The sequence below is a fragment of the Lolium rigidum genome, chromosome 6 (assembly GCF_022539505.1).
Source record: "Lolium rigidum isolate FL_2022 chromosome 6, APGP_CSIRO_Lrig_0.1, whole genome shotgun sequence".
NCBI lineage: Eukaryota > Viridiplantae > Streptophyta > Magnoliopsida > Poales > Poaceae > Lolium > Lolium rigidum.
The window spans coordinates 173,356,256-173,374,741 of NC_061513.1; the positions used below are offsets into that span (position 1 = coordinate 173,356,256).

General features: G+C 50.7%; 1 protein-coding gene across 1 annotated transcript; it reads right to left on the reverse strand.

The window, feature by feature from the left end:
* Positions 1–13,610: 13,610 nt before the first annotated feature.
* LOC124668284 (aspartyl protease family protein 2-like) lies at positions 13,611–15,386 on the reverse strand. Its single transcript, XM_047205452.1, has one exon. It carries the CDS (start codon positions 15,384–15,386, stop codon positions 13,890–13,892), a length of 1,497 nt encoding a protein of 498 aa, XP_047061408.1. The 3' UTR covers positions 13,611–13,889.
* Between the last annotated feature and the right edge of the window lie 3,100 nt (positions 15,387–18,486).

The window sequence follows — 18,486 nt, forward strand, 5'->3', positions numbered from 1 at the left end:
CCCCCAAATTGCTATCGGGTCGACGCATTTCGGACGTTCAAAATGTCTGATTGTGTCCGTTTGCGTCGATCCACGGACGCCATGTGGCCAGGGAGACCGTTTGCGTCGGGGGTACCTCCAGCGGTGCGGACGCATTTTTTTAGCGGAGACATCGTCAAGATCGTTAATAACGTTTTACGTCCCGTCGAGGACTGCCGCCGGCGATTAACTGTTCCCGCGCGACGACGGTCGTTCCCGCGCGTTCCCAATACATTGGCAAGTTTCGCTAGAGTTTCACGCGTGCGGGAAATGTCCCCCGCGGCAACGCCGTTTCCCGCCCCGCCGTGGCTATATATGCTGGACACCGGCAGGGGTGATAGGCACACCTCAAGCTAAACCCTAGCATCCATCCATGGCCGAACACAACCTTAGTTGGGAACATGTAGTTCAGATGTGCCGCCACGTCCACCCGGAGGAGGAGGAGGAGCTAGTCGCCGCCGGCGTTCAGGCCGAGCAGCTGGACCTGGAGGAGGTGGCGGCGGAGGCGGAGGTTGGGGAGGCGGAGGCGGCAGAGCGCGCGGAAGGGCGCCTCGCGACGACGAGGGCGGAAATCGCCGACGCCAGGGTCGAGCTCGCCGACGCCAGGGCGGCGCTCGCGGAGGCGCGGGTGGCGATGGCAGCCCCTCCGACGGCCCCACCAGCGGACGCCGTCATCCATGACATCGCCAACAACGACGCCCCCGTACCCGGCCGTTTCGAGTGCACCGGCGACCAGTTCGTTCTGGTCGCGTCCTTCGAGACCCTGGCTGGGAACAGCATGCGCCGTCAGGCTTGGTTAGCTCGGGGGTATATGTGCTCCGACCTGGACTCGCTCCAGCGGAGGGGCCCTTCTCCCGCGCGGGTCGAGCAGGAGAACCGGGAGCTGGCGGGCGCAATCGCCGCTAGGGACGAAGCGGTGGCGGAGGCGGCTAGGGACAGGGCCCGCTTTCACGCCCAGCGGTGGCTGTTTCGGATGACTAGCTATGTTCTTTTTTTCCGTTTTCTGTAGTGACTTTGTGTGAGTTTGATGTTTTGGACGGTTGTGTGCATCCTAGTGATGCAGAGTGTAGGTGTATTGCTTGAAACTTTTGTGTAATAAAGTGTTCTTTATCGAAAAAAAATCCACAACGGCGCCGAGGGCCGAGTGAGATGGATGCTCTAAAGCGAGGATGTTGGTCTGGTGGTGGTGAGTATGTAGTTATTTATCTACTTCATCGATGGGATGCGGTGGATCTTGGTCCAACGAAGCACAAGTACATCCTCTGGTCGACGTGCCATGGTGATGTTGGAGATATGCCCAAGAGGCAATAATAAAGCGGTTATTATAATATATCTTTGTGTTTATGATAAATGTTTGCATACCATACTATAATTGTATTAACCGAAACATTGATACATGTGTGTTGTGTAAACAACCAGAGTCCCTAGTAAGCCTCTTGTATAACTAGCTTGTTGATTAATAGATGATTATGGTTTCGTGATCATGAACATTGGATGTTATTAATAACAAGGTTATGTCATTACATGAATGATATAATGGACACACCTAAATAAAGCGTAGCATGAGATCACGTCATTAAGTTCAATTTGCTATAAGCTTTCGATACATAGTTACCTAGTCCTTCGACCATGAGATCATGTAAATCACTTATACCGGAAGGGTACTTTGATTACATCAAACGCCACTCGCGTAAATGGGTGGTTATAAAGGTGGGATTAAGTATTCGGAAAGTATGAGTTGAGGCATATGGATCAAGAGTGGGATTTGTCCATCCCGATGACGGATAGATGTACTCTGGGCCCTCTCGGTGGAATGTCGTCTGATTAGCTTGCAAGCATGTGACTGGTTCACAAGAGATGATATACCACGGTACGAGTAAAGAGTACTTGCCGGAGACGAGGTTGAACGATGTATGGAGATACCGATGATCAAACCTCGGACAACTAAAATATCGCGAGATAAAGGGAATCAGTATCGTATGTAAATGGTTCAATCGATCACTAAGTTATCGTTGAATCTGTGGGAGCCATTATGGATCTCCAGATCCCTCTATTGGTTATTGGTCGGAGAAGAGTCTCAACCATGTCTGCATAGTTCACGAACCGTAGGGTGACACACTTAAGGTTTGATGTCGTTTTAAGTAGATATGGAATATGGAATGGAGTTGAATGTTTGTTCGGAGCTTCGGATGGGATCTAGGACATCACCAGGAGGTCCGGAATGGTCCGGAGGATAAGATTCATATATAGAAAGTCACTTTCCAAGTTTGGAAATGATCCGGTGCATTTATGGAAGGTGCTAGAATGTTCTAGAACTTTCCGGAAGAAATCACCATGGAAGGTGGAGTCCCGGTTGGACTCCACCAACCCTAACCAGCCAACCAAGTGGGAGGGTGGAGTCCATGGTGGACTCCACCTCCTTGGCCGGCCAACAAGGGGGAAGGGAGAGTCCCTGTCCCTCTAGGTTTCGTCCATAAGGCAGTTTTTGAATTGGGGTCTTATTCGAAGACTTTGGGCAAACCCTTGGGGTTCGACCTATATAATGAGGAGGAGAGGGAGGGGGCTGCCCAAGCCTTGGCCGCACCACCTAGGGCACCCCTGGCCGGCGCCCTAGCCACCCCCTCTCTCCAAACCCTAGCACACCTCCCTCCCCCACCTCCCTCCCGTAGTGCTTACGGCGAAGCCCTGCCGGAGATCTGCCGGAGATCTTCAGATACAATTGCATCTTGCCTTGTTATTCGTTCTTGCGGTAGGAATTTTTTTGTTTTCTATGCTACGAATCCCATCAGGTGATACGTGCTTTGCTGCTTACGGTGGGACCGTTCATTGACTCGTAAAGCCTCGTTGATGTTGGTGCTTATTTGGATCTCACAATGGTGGAGGGTCGATGTCTCTTCCAACGTGCGTCTAGTCGGTGTTGAAGTTTGGCGATGGCCGCGGACTCCAGCAAGTGCATGAAACCCTTGCGTTTGTGCGTCGCCGATTTGCCCTTTTAACATAGGTTCCCTTATGGTCTTCTTCTTGCAGACTCACTTCGCATCCAACAACCGCACCTCTAGGTGCACCAAGTCCGTATCCACCGACATCGCCGATCTGTGGTTGAAGCGGCGGCGTACGTAGGCGTGCGCACGTTAGCCGGCCGATCGACACTGCTACGGTGGCTAGCTAATCATGCTGCCTTTTCCGGGTGGCACGAAATGATCGTCGCCGCGAATCGGTGACGCGCTTCTACCGGAGGAGTATACTAGTACCACATACGAGCCGCAGGGCGGCGCAGTGGCCTGTACGGTCCGTCAAGTTCTGTAATGTACAGTGCTGAGAGGCTCGGTGCCCCGGAACCTCCGGGTTCCGCACCGTCAGATCCTTGCACATCTACGGTCAGAAATTGGAGGTTGACTAGTCTAGGGACCAAGCACACCCTCCCACGTGCATCGCGTTGTCTTCAGCCAAGAAGAGAAAGTACTAATCCTACTACTAGCACTTTCGCATCCCCTGCCGCTCGCCTGGAAGGAAGCTGGAGTCACCGGCAACGCCTCGTCGCAGCAGTTCGCCGGCGAATACAGCTCCGCCGCTTCGTAGCGTGAACCCCTCCTCCACCCTGAAAAGAAAACATCCCAAAAAAAAGCTTCATAAGAAAAAAGAGCTGTGCATCGGCCCCTCTCCTCCGAGAACCATGGCCGTTGCCGGAGAAGATGGCCATGGTAGCAACACACAGCCGCTCACCTGCAGCTCTCGCAACAGCCATTTGCAGCTCTCGCGCTGACAGATTGAAGCACGCCGCTCGCTATTTGCATCTCGGCCACTAGGCGCTTGTAGCACCGCCGCCCGCAGCCTGGAGCTCCGCTGCCAGGCAATTGCAGCACCACCGCCCCCTGTTTACAGCTTCGCCGGCAGGGAATTGCAGTACCGCCGCCCGCTCCTTGTAGCTCCGTCGGCATACTATTGTAGCACCGCCGCCTGCTAGTTGCAGCTCCGCCGGCGAACGATTGCAGCTCCACCGGTAGGCGGTTGCAGCTCCGCCGGCCACAAGTTGTAGCTCCGCCGGCAGACAATTGCAGCTCCGCCGGCAGACAATTGCAGCTTTATCGGCGGGCGATTGCAGCACCGCAGCTCCCTTCTTGTAGCTCCGCAACGACCTCGTCGGCAGATGCAAGATACCGGCGCCAGCGGTGAAAGATCCATGGAGACGCGCCGCCATGGATATCCAGCGAGGTCGCGGTGGTCATGGGGATCCGGCAACGTCGCTGTGGTACGGGGCAGTCGCCGGAATCCAGTGAGGTTGCGGGGATGCGGGTGTCCGACGAGGTCACAGGGGTGTTGGGATCTGGCGTCTTGCAGAATATGGCGAGGGGTTGGTGGGGATTCATGGAGGGGTGCGGCAGGAGGTGCCATGGCGAGGAGGAGAAAAGCGGGGCAGAGAAAGTCTGAGCGAGAAGAAGCGTCGCTTTCGTACGTGGGTCCCGCATGGAGAGTGCATGTCGCAAAGAAAAGTTTACTGCTGGAGGAAGGAAGCGTTCGGTGCCTAGCGATGCAGATCGGACGGCCGCGCGTCCGGAGGTTGCTAGCGTCCGATCCTCCGACGGAAACACAGCCTTTTCCTTCTGTAATCGCTGCCATGTGTAGCGTGTACATATATATGCAGGGCCGGCTCTAGGATTTGGAGGGCCCTAGGGCAAATTCTATAAATGGACCCAATTTAAACTTTGTGCATGCTAGATGGGCTTAAATTTTTTTCTTCTAGATGGGCTTAAATTTTTTTCTTCTGCCTTTTCCTATATACACTATGACAGAAATAATGGGCCCCCGTTTTGGTTGGGCCCCGGGCCGTCGCACTTCTTGCCCTGGGCCAGAACCGGCCCTGTATATATGGCGGTTCCGGATTAGACATGAGTTTTAGTTCATAGGGGTAGACGTAACTATTGTGAATAATACATCTGAAAGTGTTGAAAATTCTGTAAAAAATCATGTGTACATCCGCATGTTGTATATTTGTGCGTAAAGTTTACGGGGCAAAGATATTTTGTGTGGCGTGTGTAAAGAAGTTTCAAGAAAAACTCTCGCAGGTAGCTACTTTAAAACATCGAAAATTTGTCTTTCTTTTCTATGCTATATATATTTCTTAAAAATAACTTTCAAGTGCAACATAAAATATCTGGATGTACAGCTCAATATTACTTTCAAAACGTCGAAACATTTTGAAATATATATTTTGGGCAGCAGCATCTACTTTTACGTGGCAAAATGGATTTTCTAGATCACCCAACATCGTTGTTCTTTTCTGGATTTGAAACACTGGCGGGATTTGTGCCATTCGGGAAAGAGATCCCCTTCCTCTCGGGATGTCCCCGCTCAGGCGACACCGGAGGATCCCCAACCCTAGCACCGCCTCCGCCCTTCCTCCTCCCCCTCCCCGCCGCCACCCAAGGAGGATGCTGAATGTGCCCGTACCGTGCCCCCACCCCTCCCCTCTCCACTCCACTACCGCCATCCGAGGATGACACCAGGCGTGCCCGTGCAGGCGTCAGTGAAGGTAGCAGCAAGGCTCTCGTTGCTCCGTCTTGCGGCGGAGGACCTAGGATCTAAGTGGCGGCCCTCCTTGGCTTGGTGACGGCGTCCTGCGGGAGGTGGCTCTAGCTGTTGTCCTTGGCCTCGAAGGAGGTGATACGGTGGCGGGCGGCAACTGCGGTGTGGAGCTCCTTCCCTGCCAACATATGAGGTAGTTGCTCCTCACTCTCTCTCTCTCCCCCCTCCAGCTACTGCTGAAGGTGGCAATTCTGTCGGATCTGGGGCTTGGGGGTGCTTCGCGGGTTGTTTGGGACAGGGGAAACCCTAATATGGCTAGTCTAGACTACCAGCGTTGACTACCACGACCATCGTTATTCCTCCTTGGAGGCGTTGCTGAGACCCCCTCAATCCACCCATGACCATCTCCCGAATAAAAGTCCAAAATCTCTTCGATTGGGCAGCGTTGACGCGTTGCACCATGATCTCCTTGGAGGCGTTGCATGGGTGATTTGAAGTTTGGGTGGGGGAGCTTTGGAGATTTGGGTCTCGTTGACCACTTCCCTTGCTCTACAGTTGTGTTCGGTGGCTCTTCTGTTGCTCTAGGTTGTGCAAGGGCGCTGGAAGTGTTGTCGGTGTGGTGTGCTCTTCTTGTCATGGTGGTTGTGGTCTGGGCCTACTTTGGATCTTGAATGGAACACCACTCCAGTTGCCGGGTGAGCTTATCTCATGATGCCTCCGAGACAAGGAGAGAGGGTAGGGGCTCTCTTCGGCATGAGAGCATGAAGGTGCTTTTTGGTGCTCCCAGTCCCGAGCTATCCTCGTTCAAGACCTCCTTTCTGATTTTTGTCAGTGCCTCATTGGTCGACGTCCTTCGTACCGGTGAGCTACGGTCTTTGCAAGTAGTGGTGCTTGTTGTTAGCGTAGTGTTGTAAGTTGTTCAGTGTGCTCTATTGCATTGTTCGGCTGATGTGTTGTGGTGTGATGGAGTTGTGTGGTGTTGTACCAGTGGCCTTTACTAGGCATTTGTTTGTTTTTTTGCACAAGCCACACAAATAATTATTTTACTATGAAACTATAAGTGATGACATAGAATGTGGAGATATATGGCTCAAATTTTTTCTCCAATTTTTAAAATATTTTGAAATTCGTTTCTTGGTGGATAAAAAATGCATTTCCGCGTGTGCATAGCAAAGTTTGTTTTCGTGTCTGCTGGGGCTCCCTCCCTGGCACGCAAACTTGGGTATACACAGATCATCGCAATACTACTACTAGCGCGCAATCGAGGAGCGTGGCGGCCTAGTGGAAGGGAACGGAAGGGAACGGCCCGTGTCCTGTGTGCTGTGCTCCCATCCCAATCCATGTGCCGTTCTTTACAGCTCTACCGAACCCGGTCGGCCACCAGCAGCAGTGCGCGTGAACTGGAGGGAGGGTTGCCATCAGCGGCAGTAACTGACGCGGGCCGCAGTCCCACTGCTTAAACAAATCTGGATTGCATGCATGGGGTAGGTGGCAGGAGCCCCCAAACACAGCCAAAAAAAGACACTGCGCTCAATGCAGGGACACAGAGCCCCACACAAAAAACGGGAAAGCAAAAGGGAAGGGGAAACCATCTACGCTCTCCTCCTCCGGGATTTCTTTCGTTTCAGCCAATCGCTCTCATCAGTCCACCACCGTCGTCTTCAACCGGTCCCATTCCCAGGGGAGCTAAATACACCAGTAGTCCTAATAGTTGTAATTTAGGTGCAGTTTAGTCCCAATAGTTGCAAAATGGGGTGAGGTAGTCCCAAAAGTTGCTCCAATGTGCAAAAGTAGTCTCAAACTGTTTCTATTGCCGCCACGTGGCTTGATATTTTTGCGAAATGACCCCTACACATTTTCTATACTATATCTGAACTTGGTGATGCCTAAGGAATGTGGGTCCCACCTAACACGTTAGAGGAAAGAAATAAAAATCTACATGGTCGTCGAAGTATTCGAACCCTTGACCTACCAGCCGAATGACGGATGCTGTTACCATCAGAACAAATGATTGTCTCTGTCGCGCCAAAGATCTTAATGTTTATGTGTTAGTAGGTTTATGAAAGTCAAGAAATTTTGTCTGGTCGCTCGGATTCAGTTAAATAGATAACATACCTTATTTATTATTTTCTCACTTCCTGTTTGACGGTAAGTACCAACCCAGTACATGCATCATACATAGCGCAAGTACACATTATACATACGCTTTTGCTACACGTCAATACGTCAACACATTATACATACGCTTTTGCTAAACGGAACACCAAACTAAATTATTCGCTAGCTTAACTACTAGATGAGTATAAAACTGATAGAATTTCGGCTGCCATTTCGTATTACTTGAATTAGAGAAGAACTGAACTTGAGCTTGAGCCGAACGAGACACTCGGTGTACGAACAACCCAATTACCAACCTACCATGCTCATACAACATGTCGGTGCAGCTTTCTTAGAAGGAGCTTGTTTTCAGAAGCTTAATTAATATGTGAGTTTTTTATGAATGCCACATCATTCGCGTCAATATTAAATGTCCACAACATAATCCCGCATATAAAGTCTCTTTGGATTGGAGCCAGCTACTGCCCAGCCAAAAATTTGGCGTTGACCACATGAGTAGGCTTTTGTTTGGATTGGAGCCGGCTACTGCCCAGCCAAAAATTTGACGTTGCCCACATGAGTAGGCTTTTGTTTGGATTGAGGCCATATTGTTGGATCTGAGCCAACTATTTGGTCACGCGGTCACTTTTTTAGCCAAATGTTGGGCAAAATAGACGGAAAGCCGCGCCAATTATTTGGCACGCCCTGGTTTGGTAAGCCTCGCGCGGGCATAATCCAAACACGTCCATGGGAATCCGGCTTGGGCAGGCAAATTAAAATTGCGTAAGTATTAATAATCTAACGGTCTATACTTAAACATAAAGAATACCTTGAGCTGGTGGTTTGTTCTTGATGGCTGTAACCTGCAGGTCGCGTGTTCGATTAGGTCCTCCACTCTCAAGTTTTATTATTCTTCCTCTCACCTGACAGGTGGGGTCGACAAACAATAGGCCAGATGTGGTATAGAAAATGTATAGGGGGCCTTTTGCGAAAATACCGAAGCCACGTGTCAGCATTACATTCAGTTGGGACTAGTTTTGCACATTGGGACAACTTTTGGGACTATCTCATCCCGTTTTACAACTATTAGGACTAAACTGCACCTAACGTACAACTATTGGCACCAGTGGTGTATTTAGCTCTTCCCAGGGGTAGCATGTTCTTTTTTTCCGGCCGCCGGGATTATTTTCCATGAGAGAGAATAACCGGGACCACATGCAGCGTAACCTTACTGACAACGTCTCTTTTACTTCTTGGGACCGTTAGACAACCTTCCAAATGACGCCGGACTCCAGTGCAGTATCGCGTCTCGTTTTCCCACTCCCCACTACCACGGCGAAGTTGTGACGAGGTTCAATCGCGATTGAACTAGGCAATCGTGGTTCGTGATGACAGCGAGTAACATGCCGTGGAAGTTGTCACATGTTAACAACATCTTCAAGGGGCCCCATTATCACTCAAACATTCAACATCAAACATAGTTCAACATAAATACTACTAGCAAACATAGAATTTCGAATGCCCGACATCGGGCATGGACGCATGGTACCAACTCAAATGACAATCCCACATAGTTTGAACAATCAAATGACTTTATCATTCTTCTGTATTGATGATGTTTGTTTCTTCTTCACAAACCGTGCGCCTGTCTCTTTGTTCATGAGGCTAAGATCGTCTACTCTATGAACATCTTGATATCAACTTGTTGCGCCCTTGTGGCCACATCCAACATGGTGGCGGCATCGATGCAAAGCTTCTAGGTTGGAAGGAGGCATCTTGATTGTATGTCATATCCATGCTAGGTTAGAGCTAAGAACATCTCCAATCGTGCCACAAAAAAAAGCCTCCGTAAAGGGCTATGGGAGTGTCAGATCAAATAACACGCCCAATAGCGGGCCCTGAAATGTGATTTGGGTTCGGCACGACCCAAAACATTGTCCGACGCCCAACCTTAACGCACAAGGGGCAACCTGGGGGCGCTAGACACAAGGTGTTGCCCGCCATGTACGCAACTGGCAGGTTATCCAACCTTTTCATAGACACAACAACAGGCCATTAAAAATAAAAAAGCGTGGGTTAGCTTTAAATTGAAGATTTGATGGTTCCCGACTCGATGAGGTACATGAATCCAACGTGGCGAAATTAATACACACAACGGCCTCCTCGCCTGCCCCGCTTGTAAATATTCGATGAGGCGTGGTCCTTGTACCATGATGGGTACCCTGTCCCTCACGACATGAGGCTCCCGACGAGCTGGAGGCTCAACGTGGGTGGCGTTGGGATACCGACAGAGCCACAACCCTGGATGACACGATGGATGGAGGAGGTGCACACCCACCACGAAACCCTCACGTCGTAGTGAGATGGGGTGCTCTGGGCGCCCAGCAACCCGCAATAGTGGATCTTGTTCTTCGGCCAAAGGCGGGAGGTCGAGCTCACCCGCCACGACGGTGGCCCTGGCATGCAACTAGAACCAGGCGGGAAGCGGGCGGTGGGGGTGTCTGGGTGAACTTTGGACGACGTACACATTGCCAACGACGGATCGTGCATGGAGGCTCTACCTCCATCGCCATCGCGCTAGGCACTATGGAGGACAGCCTTAGTGAATGTTGCCCTACAGGTCTTATTTTTTGGCGGCATGGTCCTTTGGATCGGCTGCCAAGTCGTCTCCCTCAATGTTGAACTTCGTTATCCTGAAAAAGAGCACGAGGCATCCTCTCATAGGAGACATCGCCGCATGAGCGGCATCGTCATACGCGATGTGGCGCCACCGTCTCGACCTAGCACCCACCTCTGCTTCCGCCGGTCGAAGAAGCCGCATGTGAAGGAGTTGCCCCCATCACTGTTCGTGTCCCCACCTTCAAGCAAGAGTTCTTGTGGCAGGTGGCCTCCGTTTGCGTCGTCCAGGACCCCAAAGAAATGTTAGGGCTGGCATGGGCGATGGCGGACATAGACGCCTATCGCACACCGCTAGACATCGGCCTCATCTTGTAGGCAGAGGGCACACGCAACCTCGCTGACCTCACGACCCTCGAGAGGATGAGCGTTGACCCAAGTAGCAGCACCAGCCCTAGCGCTAGCGTGAAGGGAGGGGAGGAGTAGGAGCCAGCCGAGGAACCCACCGACGCCAACTAGGACAAGGCATACGAGGGGTTCATTGGCGTCTGCCTAGGCTTTGGCTAGGGTTATTTTAATTTTCATTTGAATTAAATTAAATTTCATTCATGTTTGTAAGATATAACAAAAAAAGTGAATGAAATTTGAAATTTAGTTGAAATTTTTCCAAATCCTATGGGACGCGACTCGGCAAAGACAACTCTATACACAGCCGAGCCGATTGGTAGATGGAGACAACAACTTTTTTTGCGAGGAATTCAGAGAGCTTTTATTCAGATAAAGCATACCCCGTACATCAACCTAGATGCTGATAGCAAGGAAGCCCGAGATACAATCTAGCCAGCTACTAGTGACCGTCAATGTGCTAGCAAGCTTTGCACAGAGGAGGGCCGAGTTATTTGCTAATCTAGGAACATGGTGAATAGAAAAAGAAATATAACTACCAACTAGCTCTCCAATTTCTTGAAGGATAGGTGCCACAACAGAACCGTGTGTCATGGCATATGTTCCAGAGGGAAACAACCTCTAAGCCGCCAGTCTCCATTACCACTTTTGGATATCCTTGTAGTCTCGCAAAAATGACGTTGTTTCTTAGCGCCAATGTTTCAGCAATGAGTGGATCTGTAATGCCCTCATAGAGTTTACTCCAAGTTCCAAGATAGGACAAGCATGATCTTGCAACTCCACCAACGCCACCTTTTTGAGCAGCTAAAGACAGACCTTCATCGGTGTTTATCTTAATGAAATCCCCCTCACGGGGATGCCATCCATGCCATCTTCAGGGATTGGATAGGATCGTAACTGCCCCTATCATGAGTCCAACTATTACGAGAACTCCATATCTTAGGATGAAGACTAGGTAGAGAGAACTCCAGCCTACCTTGTGCTTCACCCTAGAAACGCTGTGCATGGTCACACTTGATCATATCCTCATCCATTGCTAAACAAATCTTGCATCTGCTAGTTTGAGAAATATGTCTATGCTTTAAAGTAGCCTCAATAGGAAGGATGCCACGAAAGAACCCTCCACCAGAAGACACAAACTTTTGGTATGACATTCAGTTTCCAGAGAATAGACCACTTCTGTTTTTTATGTCGTTGAAGTTCGGTATCGTCCCTTAATCTAGAGTCAACTGCTCGTTACGACTCACTAGAGCACGATACGGTGATTTTATAGTATACACACCTGACTTCTCCAAAGACCAAGCACCAAAATCCTCGCCACCATCACGCCTCAGGGGAATGTTCAGAATAGCGTCGGTCTCAGGTGCAATGAAATTTTTCCTAACCTTATCAATTTTCCAAGAACCAATATCATGGTCAATCAGTTCGGAAACCAAGTTAATCTCCTCAGCATCACTGCCGTTACTCAGCTGAGCTGACGGGTGCATTGAACAGATTCCAGGAATCCTCTTATCATTCCAAACCGAAATTGAGGTTCCATCACCAATGCGTCGGATAAGTCCCAACTGTAGGGCCTCTCGCCCGGCAACAATCGCTCTCCATGTAGCCGATGAATGTTTTGGAGCGGTTGCTTGCATAAACTCTAAATCTGGATAGTATCTAACCAAGTACCCGAGAACAAAGAGATTCGAGATTGGTAATAAGTCTACATCCATGTTTACCCAACAATGCCACATTAAAAAGCTCCGAGTTCCCTAAAACCCATCCCTCCCTTGAACTTTGGTGCAAAAAGGACATTCCAAGCAACCCAGTGTAAGGAATTCCGATCCAGAGAGCTACTCCACCAAAATTTTCCAATAAGGGACATCAAGTTCTTGCACCCTTTCTTCGTCAACTTGAAGCAGCTCATGCTATGCGGGGGAATGGCTTGGATAACAGATTTTAAAAAGATCTGCCTCCCTGCACAAGAAAGCATTCTTTCACATTCTTGAATTTTACCATGGATCTGTTCCGCAATATGATTAAAAGATCCACTAGCGATCCGGCCTACTGCAGTCGGTAAGCCTAGATAACGTTCGCTAAAGGCTTTCACTGGTATGCCCAAGACATGCTTCAAGCTCTGCCTAATACACTTTTCGGGCATGGAAGCAAATTTGGTGCACATGAGCACCAGTGCTCTCAGTTTTTAAAATATTTAAAAACTGAATTTCTGCATTTCAAAAAATCATCACATTTATTCCATAAATACATACACATATTCTGAATATTCATGCAAAGTTTCGGTAGAAATTGCATTGTATTTTGAGCTACAGGAAAAGAACAAATTTGTGGCTACGTATAGAGGTATATATTTGTCAGAAATTTATCTTTTTTGTATAGCTTAAAATATAACATATTTTTCTTCAAAATTTCTACCGTGCCTTCAGAATGTTTATATGTATGTGGGTATTTAATTTCATATTTTTTCAAATCCAAAAAATATGATTTTTAAAAATCAGGAGCACTGGTGCTCATGTGCCAAATACACTTTTCGGGCATATTAGGGGTATTTGGACTGGAAAAAAATGAAGCTCTTCTCTCTTGTAACACATTGCCCTGAGCAATCCTCATATATCCGCAGAATGTCATTCAGATGATTACCACTCTGAATGTTGCCCCCATGAATATTAGACTATCATCAATAAAAAGCAAATGGTTTATCCATGGAGATTTTGTACTCACTCCATCTTAGTTTAGTAGTCTTCCCTATATCTCTAGGTCGTCAATTTAATCTATATAATTTAAATTATATAATACAAAAAATTATATCATTAGAAAATAGTACATCTAAACTTTCTAATAATATAATTTTTATAACATATAACGAGAATGCTAACTTGATCAAATTTGTAACATTTGCACCAATAAACTGCAAGGGAGGTACTCTCCTAGAGCACTTCAATACACTGAAATACTCAAGGCCGCAAAGGTACAGCGTAAAAAGGTGAAATGCGTGAGAAACAGCGAATGAGATGGCCTGTTTTTTAACCATCACTTTTACAGCCTTGAACACACAAACCGTCTTATCCTCGTTTCCTCTCAAAGCACGCCCGACAGCTCTGCGCACCGCCAGGGCTCTACAGCATCCAAAGCTCACCCTCAGCTAATTAAATTATGACTGACAAAGCCGCACATTCATCCGCTAATCCAGCTCGCTCTGTTACACACGGACTGCTAGTCCTCGTAATCAATCAACAGCCCTTGGGCACGAAGGCGACGCGCTGGCCGTCGCCGTCGAAGACGACCCGGAATCCCTGCTGCTGGATGTTGCCGATGATGGAGACGCCGCCGTCCGTGCCGGCGAAGGCGAAGCAGAAGGTGCCCTTGGAGTCCACCGGGATGAGGTAGTTCTCCGGCGGCAGCGACGCCTCCGCGCCCCCCACGAAGTGCATGGACACGGTGGGCACCTTGACCACCTTGCGGCCGCTGAGGTCGTAGCACGTGTCGAAGAGCGAGAACCCGCCGGGGGAGAGGCGGAGGCCCGCGGCGGCGGCCCGGAACGCGTCGCGCAGCGCGGAGTAGGCCGGGCGGGCGAGGCGGGTGACGGAGGTGCCGGAGTCGACGATGACGCCGCCGCGGCCGGAGGACGGGTCGAGGCGGAGGTCGGAGTTGGCGACGCCGGGCACGCGCGCGCCGCCCACGCTGATGCCGGCGAGCTGCACGTAGTAGAAGGTCTCCATCCGCGGGTTCTTGACCATCGGGGTGAATGACGAGGCGACCGTGGAGGCGAGCGCGGCGGAGCCGAAGGTGACGGTGGAGGACCGGGAGGAGGCCGGGGTGGCCGAGGAGGTGCGGTCCACGAGGCAGTAGGAGAAGCTCCGGCCGTAGCGGCGGGAGATCTGGGCCGGGAAGGAGAGGCTGCCGCGGCCGAGCCCCAGGAGCCCCGCCGCCGCCACGAAGAGGCCCTCGTTGTCGTGGCCGCACCCCACGGCGACGCGCGCCACGCGGGCGCCGCCCGCGAAGGTGAGCGTCTCGGTGGCGAAGTCCCCCGCGGTGACGGAGCCGTCGCCGTAGGCCACCTGGTAGATGCAGGCCCTGCGGCGCAGGTCGCAGCCGCCGGAGTCGAGCCTGCGGCAGAGCGGCGCGGCGCAGTCGAGCGCGCCGTAGGACTTGGAGCGGCGCGGGTCGAACACGGGGCCGGACTGGTCGTAGCAGCGCCTGCACGGCGCGCACTGCAGCCACACCACGTCGCTGCCGGTGTCCAGCACCATGAGCGCGGGCGTCGCGGGCGTGCCGACCCCGATCTTGGTGAAGTACTCCCCGCTCCCCTGCGCCAGCCCGGACACCACCGGGGCCGACACGCCGCCGCTTCCGCTGGCGCTGCCACCGCGCGTGGCGTTGGCCGCGGCCGCGGCAGCCGAGATCCCGGACGCCCTCTTCCCGTCCCGCTCCAGCCGGTGCGCGAGCAGCTCGGCCGCGGTGGCGTCCACCGCGAAGTCGTCCCGGTGGACCACGCTGAAGCGGACCGTCGACGCGGTGGCGTCCTCGGCAGCAGCGAGGTTGTCAGCGAAGAGGTCCTTGTCGTCGTCGCGGGCTAGTTCGGACGGGGCGGAAGTACGTTCTGGCGAGAGTGGTGTGGCGAGGAAGGACTGTGTCTGGACTGGCTTGGCGGCGGCATCGGAGGCGGAGGCGGCGAGCAGGAGGAGGAGCGCGGAGAGCGAGAGCAAGGGCGGAGGCGCCATGAGCATGTGAGGGGGTGTGAACTGTGAAGTGCTGTGCCGGAGCGGAGCGGCGGTGGTATAAGAAGGGGATAGCGGACACCATTAATTACCCTGAGATTGATTAAAATATGATTAGTAGTGGTATGATGCGTAATTATCGAGTGGGTCAGGGCATTTAATGAGATATTGAGATACTCGTTGTTGGGGGGATGTTTCGGTGGGCAGCGGCAGTGCTCCACGAGGTGGCGGTGGGAGAGAGAATAAATGTTGCCCTGCGCAGCGGAGTGGACGCTCGTTTCTTGTTGACGAAATTTGACTAGACGACGACGCGGTGGTGTGGACACGTCCGTTGCTTGCTGTCGGCGTACCGGCGCTCCAGTGTGATCTCGTTCGCAGCGCGTAGAAAACAACGGTGACGGCATGTGAACCGTTCAAGGCGGATCCACCCGTCCGGACTATTGTCCTCTTCATCGTTCCTGGGTCAGAAAAGGCCACATGAATAGTTTCTACCAAAGGGAACATTCTCCTTTGGTAAATTCTTCTGACTGAGTTAACCTACAATGGAAAGAAAGTTTTTACAATACACTCGAGGTCCTAAAATATTGATGCCAAGTTAATCCCAGTTTTATGAAAAGGCACTTATGAGTCCTAAATGTTTATGGATTGCTCGGATTGAAAACGCATGTCCGGTGTATTTTATGTATTGTCAAAATTGCTATAACTTTGATTCCCAAATGTTGGTGAGTGATGATTCACCGTCATTTGCTTGTCATCAACGTAAAACTCTGCGAGAGTGGTTTTATTTGGGTGAGGCGCGAAGCTCCTTTTTTTTCACTTTTTTAGGTGCCATGAGACATGTCTTAATGTAAATTTCCATAAAACTGACAAAGCTGGAGAAAGTTGTGGTGACTGCGATCGGAGGTTGGTAATGGCAAAGCGGGTACTCCTTGCGATGAAAACAATGCAACACAGGTTCTCCATATGTGTCGTGTGTTTGGCGGCTTGCAGCAGTGAGCCTTGGCAAGGTGGGTTGGCAAGCATAGGTGGGATGCAATCTTGGTGGTGCTCCTCGAGTAGCGAGCCATGATTTTCAAGGTAGAAACCCAAAGTCCGGCCTTCATTTCTTGTACCCGGCAATGACCTCCATGAAGATATTGTTTTGAAAATTCTCGGCTTTCTTTAGGGTGAAAACCCAAGATCTTCGATCACACGATAGCAACGCTTGTCCATTATTTCCTTTTTTGAGTCGTTGCATTTGGAGAATCTTCGTTATAGTGTGAGTGTTGTCTTATGTGGTGGTTAGAGTGTTACTTTTGCGAGTGATTGACGAGGTCTTTGTTTTGTTTACTCCCTTTTTACTCCCCCTTGATGTTTTTAGACATGTAATTGGTGCAGAGGCCATGTGTAATTCATATCTTCGTAATATTAATATATTCATTTTATTGAAAAAACATGAAACTCTCCCATTTTCGCATTAGTTAGACTAACTTTTCTTTTTGAGACGCTTTATTAACTAGTAACAAAAGGCATATGCATTAAGGGGGTTGGAGTAAATTACATAAAACCACCATGATTTGGGATATGGTAACAGATCAGTGCCTATTTTACTACTTTTTTTTAAAAAAAATACCGGTTCAGGGGCATGGAGTATCAGATCGCACTAATTCCAGTTTAATAGCATTTTGACAAAGAATCCTAATCGAGTGGGACTCCGTTGCCGGGGCTTAGTTGGCAGTACATGTGTTGGAGGAGCTGAGGTGGACACGGAACCCACATGTCAGCTCCACATCTTCTCTCCTTGTCTCTTCTTCTTCCTCCTCCTTCCTTTCTCCCTCCGCTCGGCGTTTCTCCTTCTCTCTATAATCCATTCCCTCCACCTCCATCGATCACGCGTGGCGCACCTTCATGCGCTCCTCAAGCGCAAGATGCATCCGCCGCCGCCGTGCCACTCGCGAGGTCGTTATCGTCCTCCAAGGGCCGGTGGGAGCGACGCAAGGAGACAAACATCCACATGGCGCCCCGCCGTTGGAGGTTGGTGAGCTGCAGCGGTGGCGGTGATGGCGCCAACCGCCCACGAGGCCCTACCGCTAGAGGTTGGTGAGCCGTAGTGGCGGCGGCGGCGCGAGATCCCTCCATGGGTGTCACCCCTACGAGATGGAGATCCACATGGCGCACCGCCGCTGGTCGCCGGAGGTTGGTGAGCTATAGCGGTGGCTGTGATGCCGCTCTCCACCCCGCGAGGCCGTGCTGCTAGAGGTTGGTTAGCCGGAGTGGCAGCACGCATGGATCTCTCCATAGGCGTCGCCCTTGCCTCTCTTATCAAGCCTCCAAGGACAATGGGGTTAGCTTGCGAGGGCTTTGTTCGTGTGGTGAGGTGGAGGAAGAGGCCACCATGGTGGCAGCATGCCGGCGAGGTAGGACAAAGAGCATAGCACGGCGACGGCCGCAAGCCGGTGGCGGGAGGACCTTGAGGTGAGGCGGTGACAGAGTTCATCGGCTGGCTGTGCAGGGTGGGATTTGATAGGAGAGAGAGGGGGAAAGTCTAGCATGTCAACGTGGCTGTTTTTGTTTTTTTAGATCAACATGGACTTCCCTAGTTCCATTGATTTTTTCGAAATGGGGATATACCCCCGCTTCTGCATCATGGTGATGCACACAGCTTTTTATTAAATAAAGGTTCAAATTCGGTACTGTTTACAACTCAATCATCGCCAAGAATTGATACAAAAATCAACCAGCGAAAAAAGCATGACATACTATGACTACACATCAACAAAGCCTCCTAGTATGACGCCAGCCATCCTGGCACAAGATATCCCGAGCGACCATCTGGAGCCGTGTGCATCCAGAAACCATGGCATCCCGCTGTCTCTCCGGCGAAAGGAGAGCCCAAAGCTGGACCCAGCTGCGGTGACCCATCATACCACTACTACATGTTGTAGTATACAAGTCGTTGATATGATCTTAATGAAGGGACTTCTTCACAAATATCACATCCCTCAGAGTGGTACAACAGAAACATTGCAGGTCATAACACTCGATATTATATTACAATCATAGACTTAACAAGTTGGTATTCTCACAGTCCGATGAGAACACCCTAAGATACTACTAAAGTTTATTACAA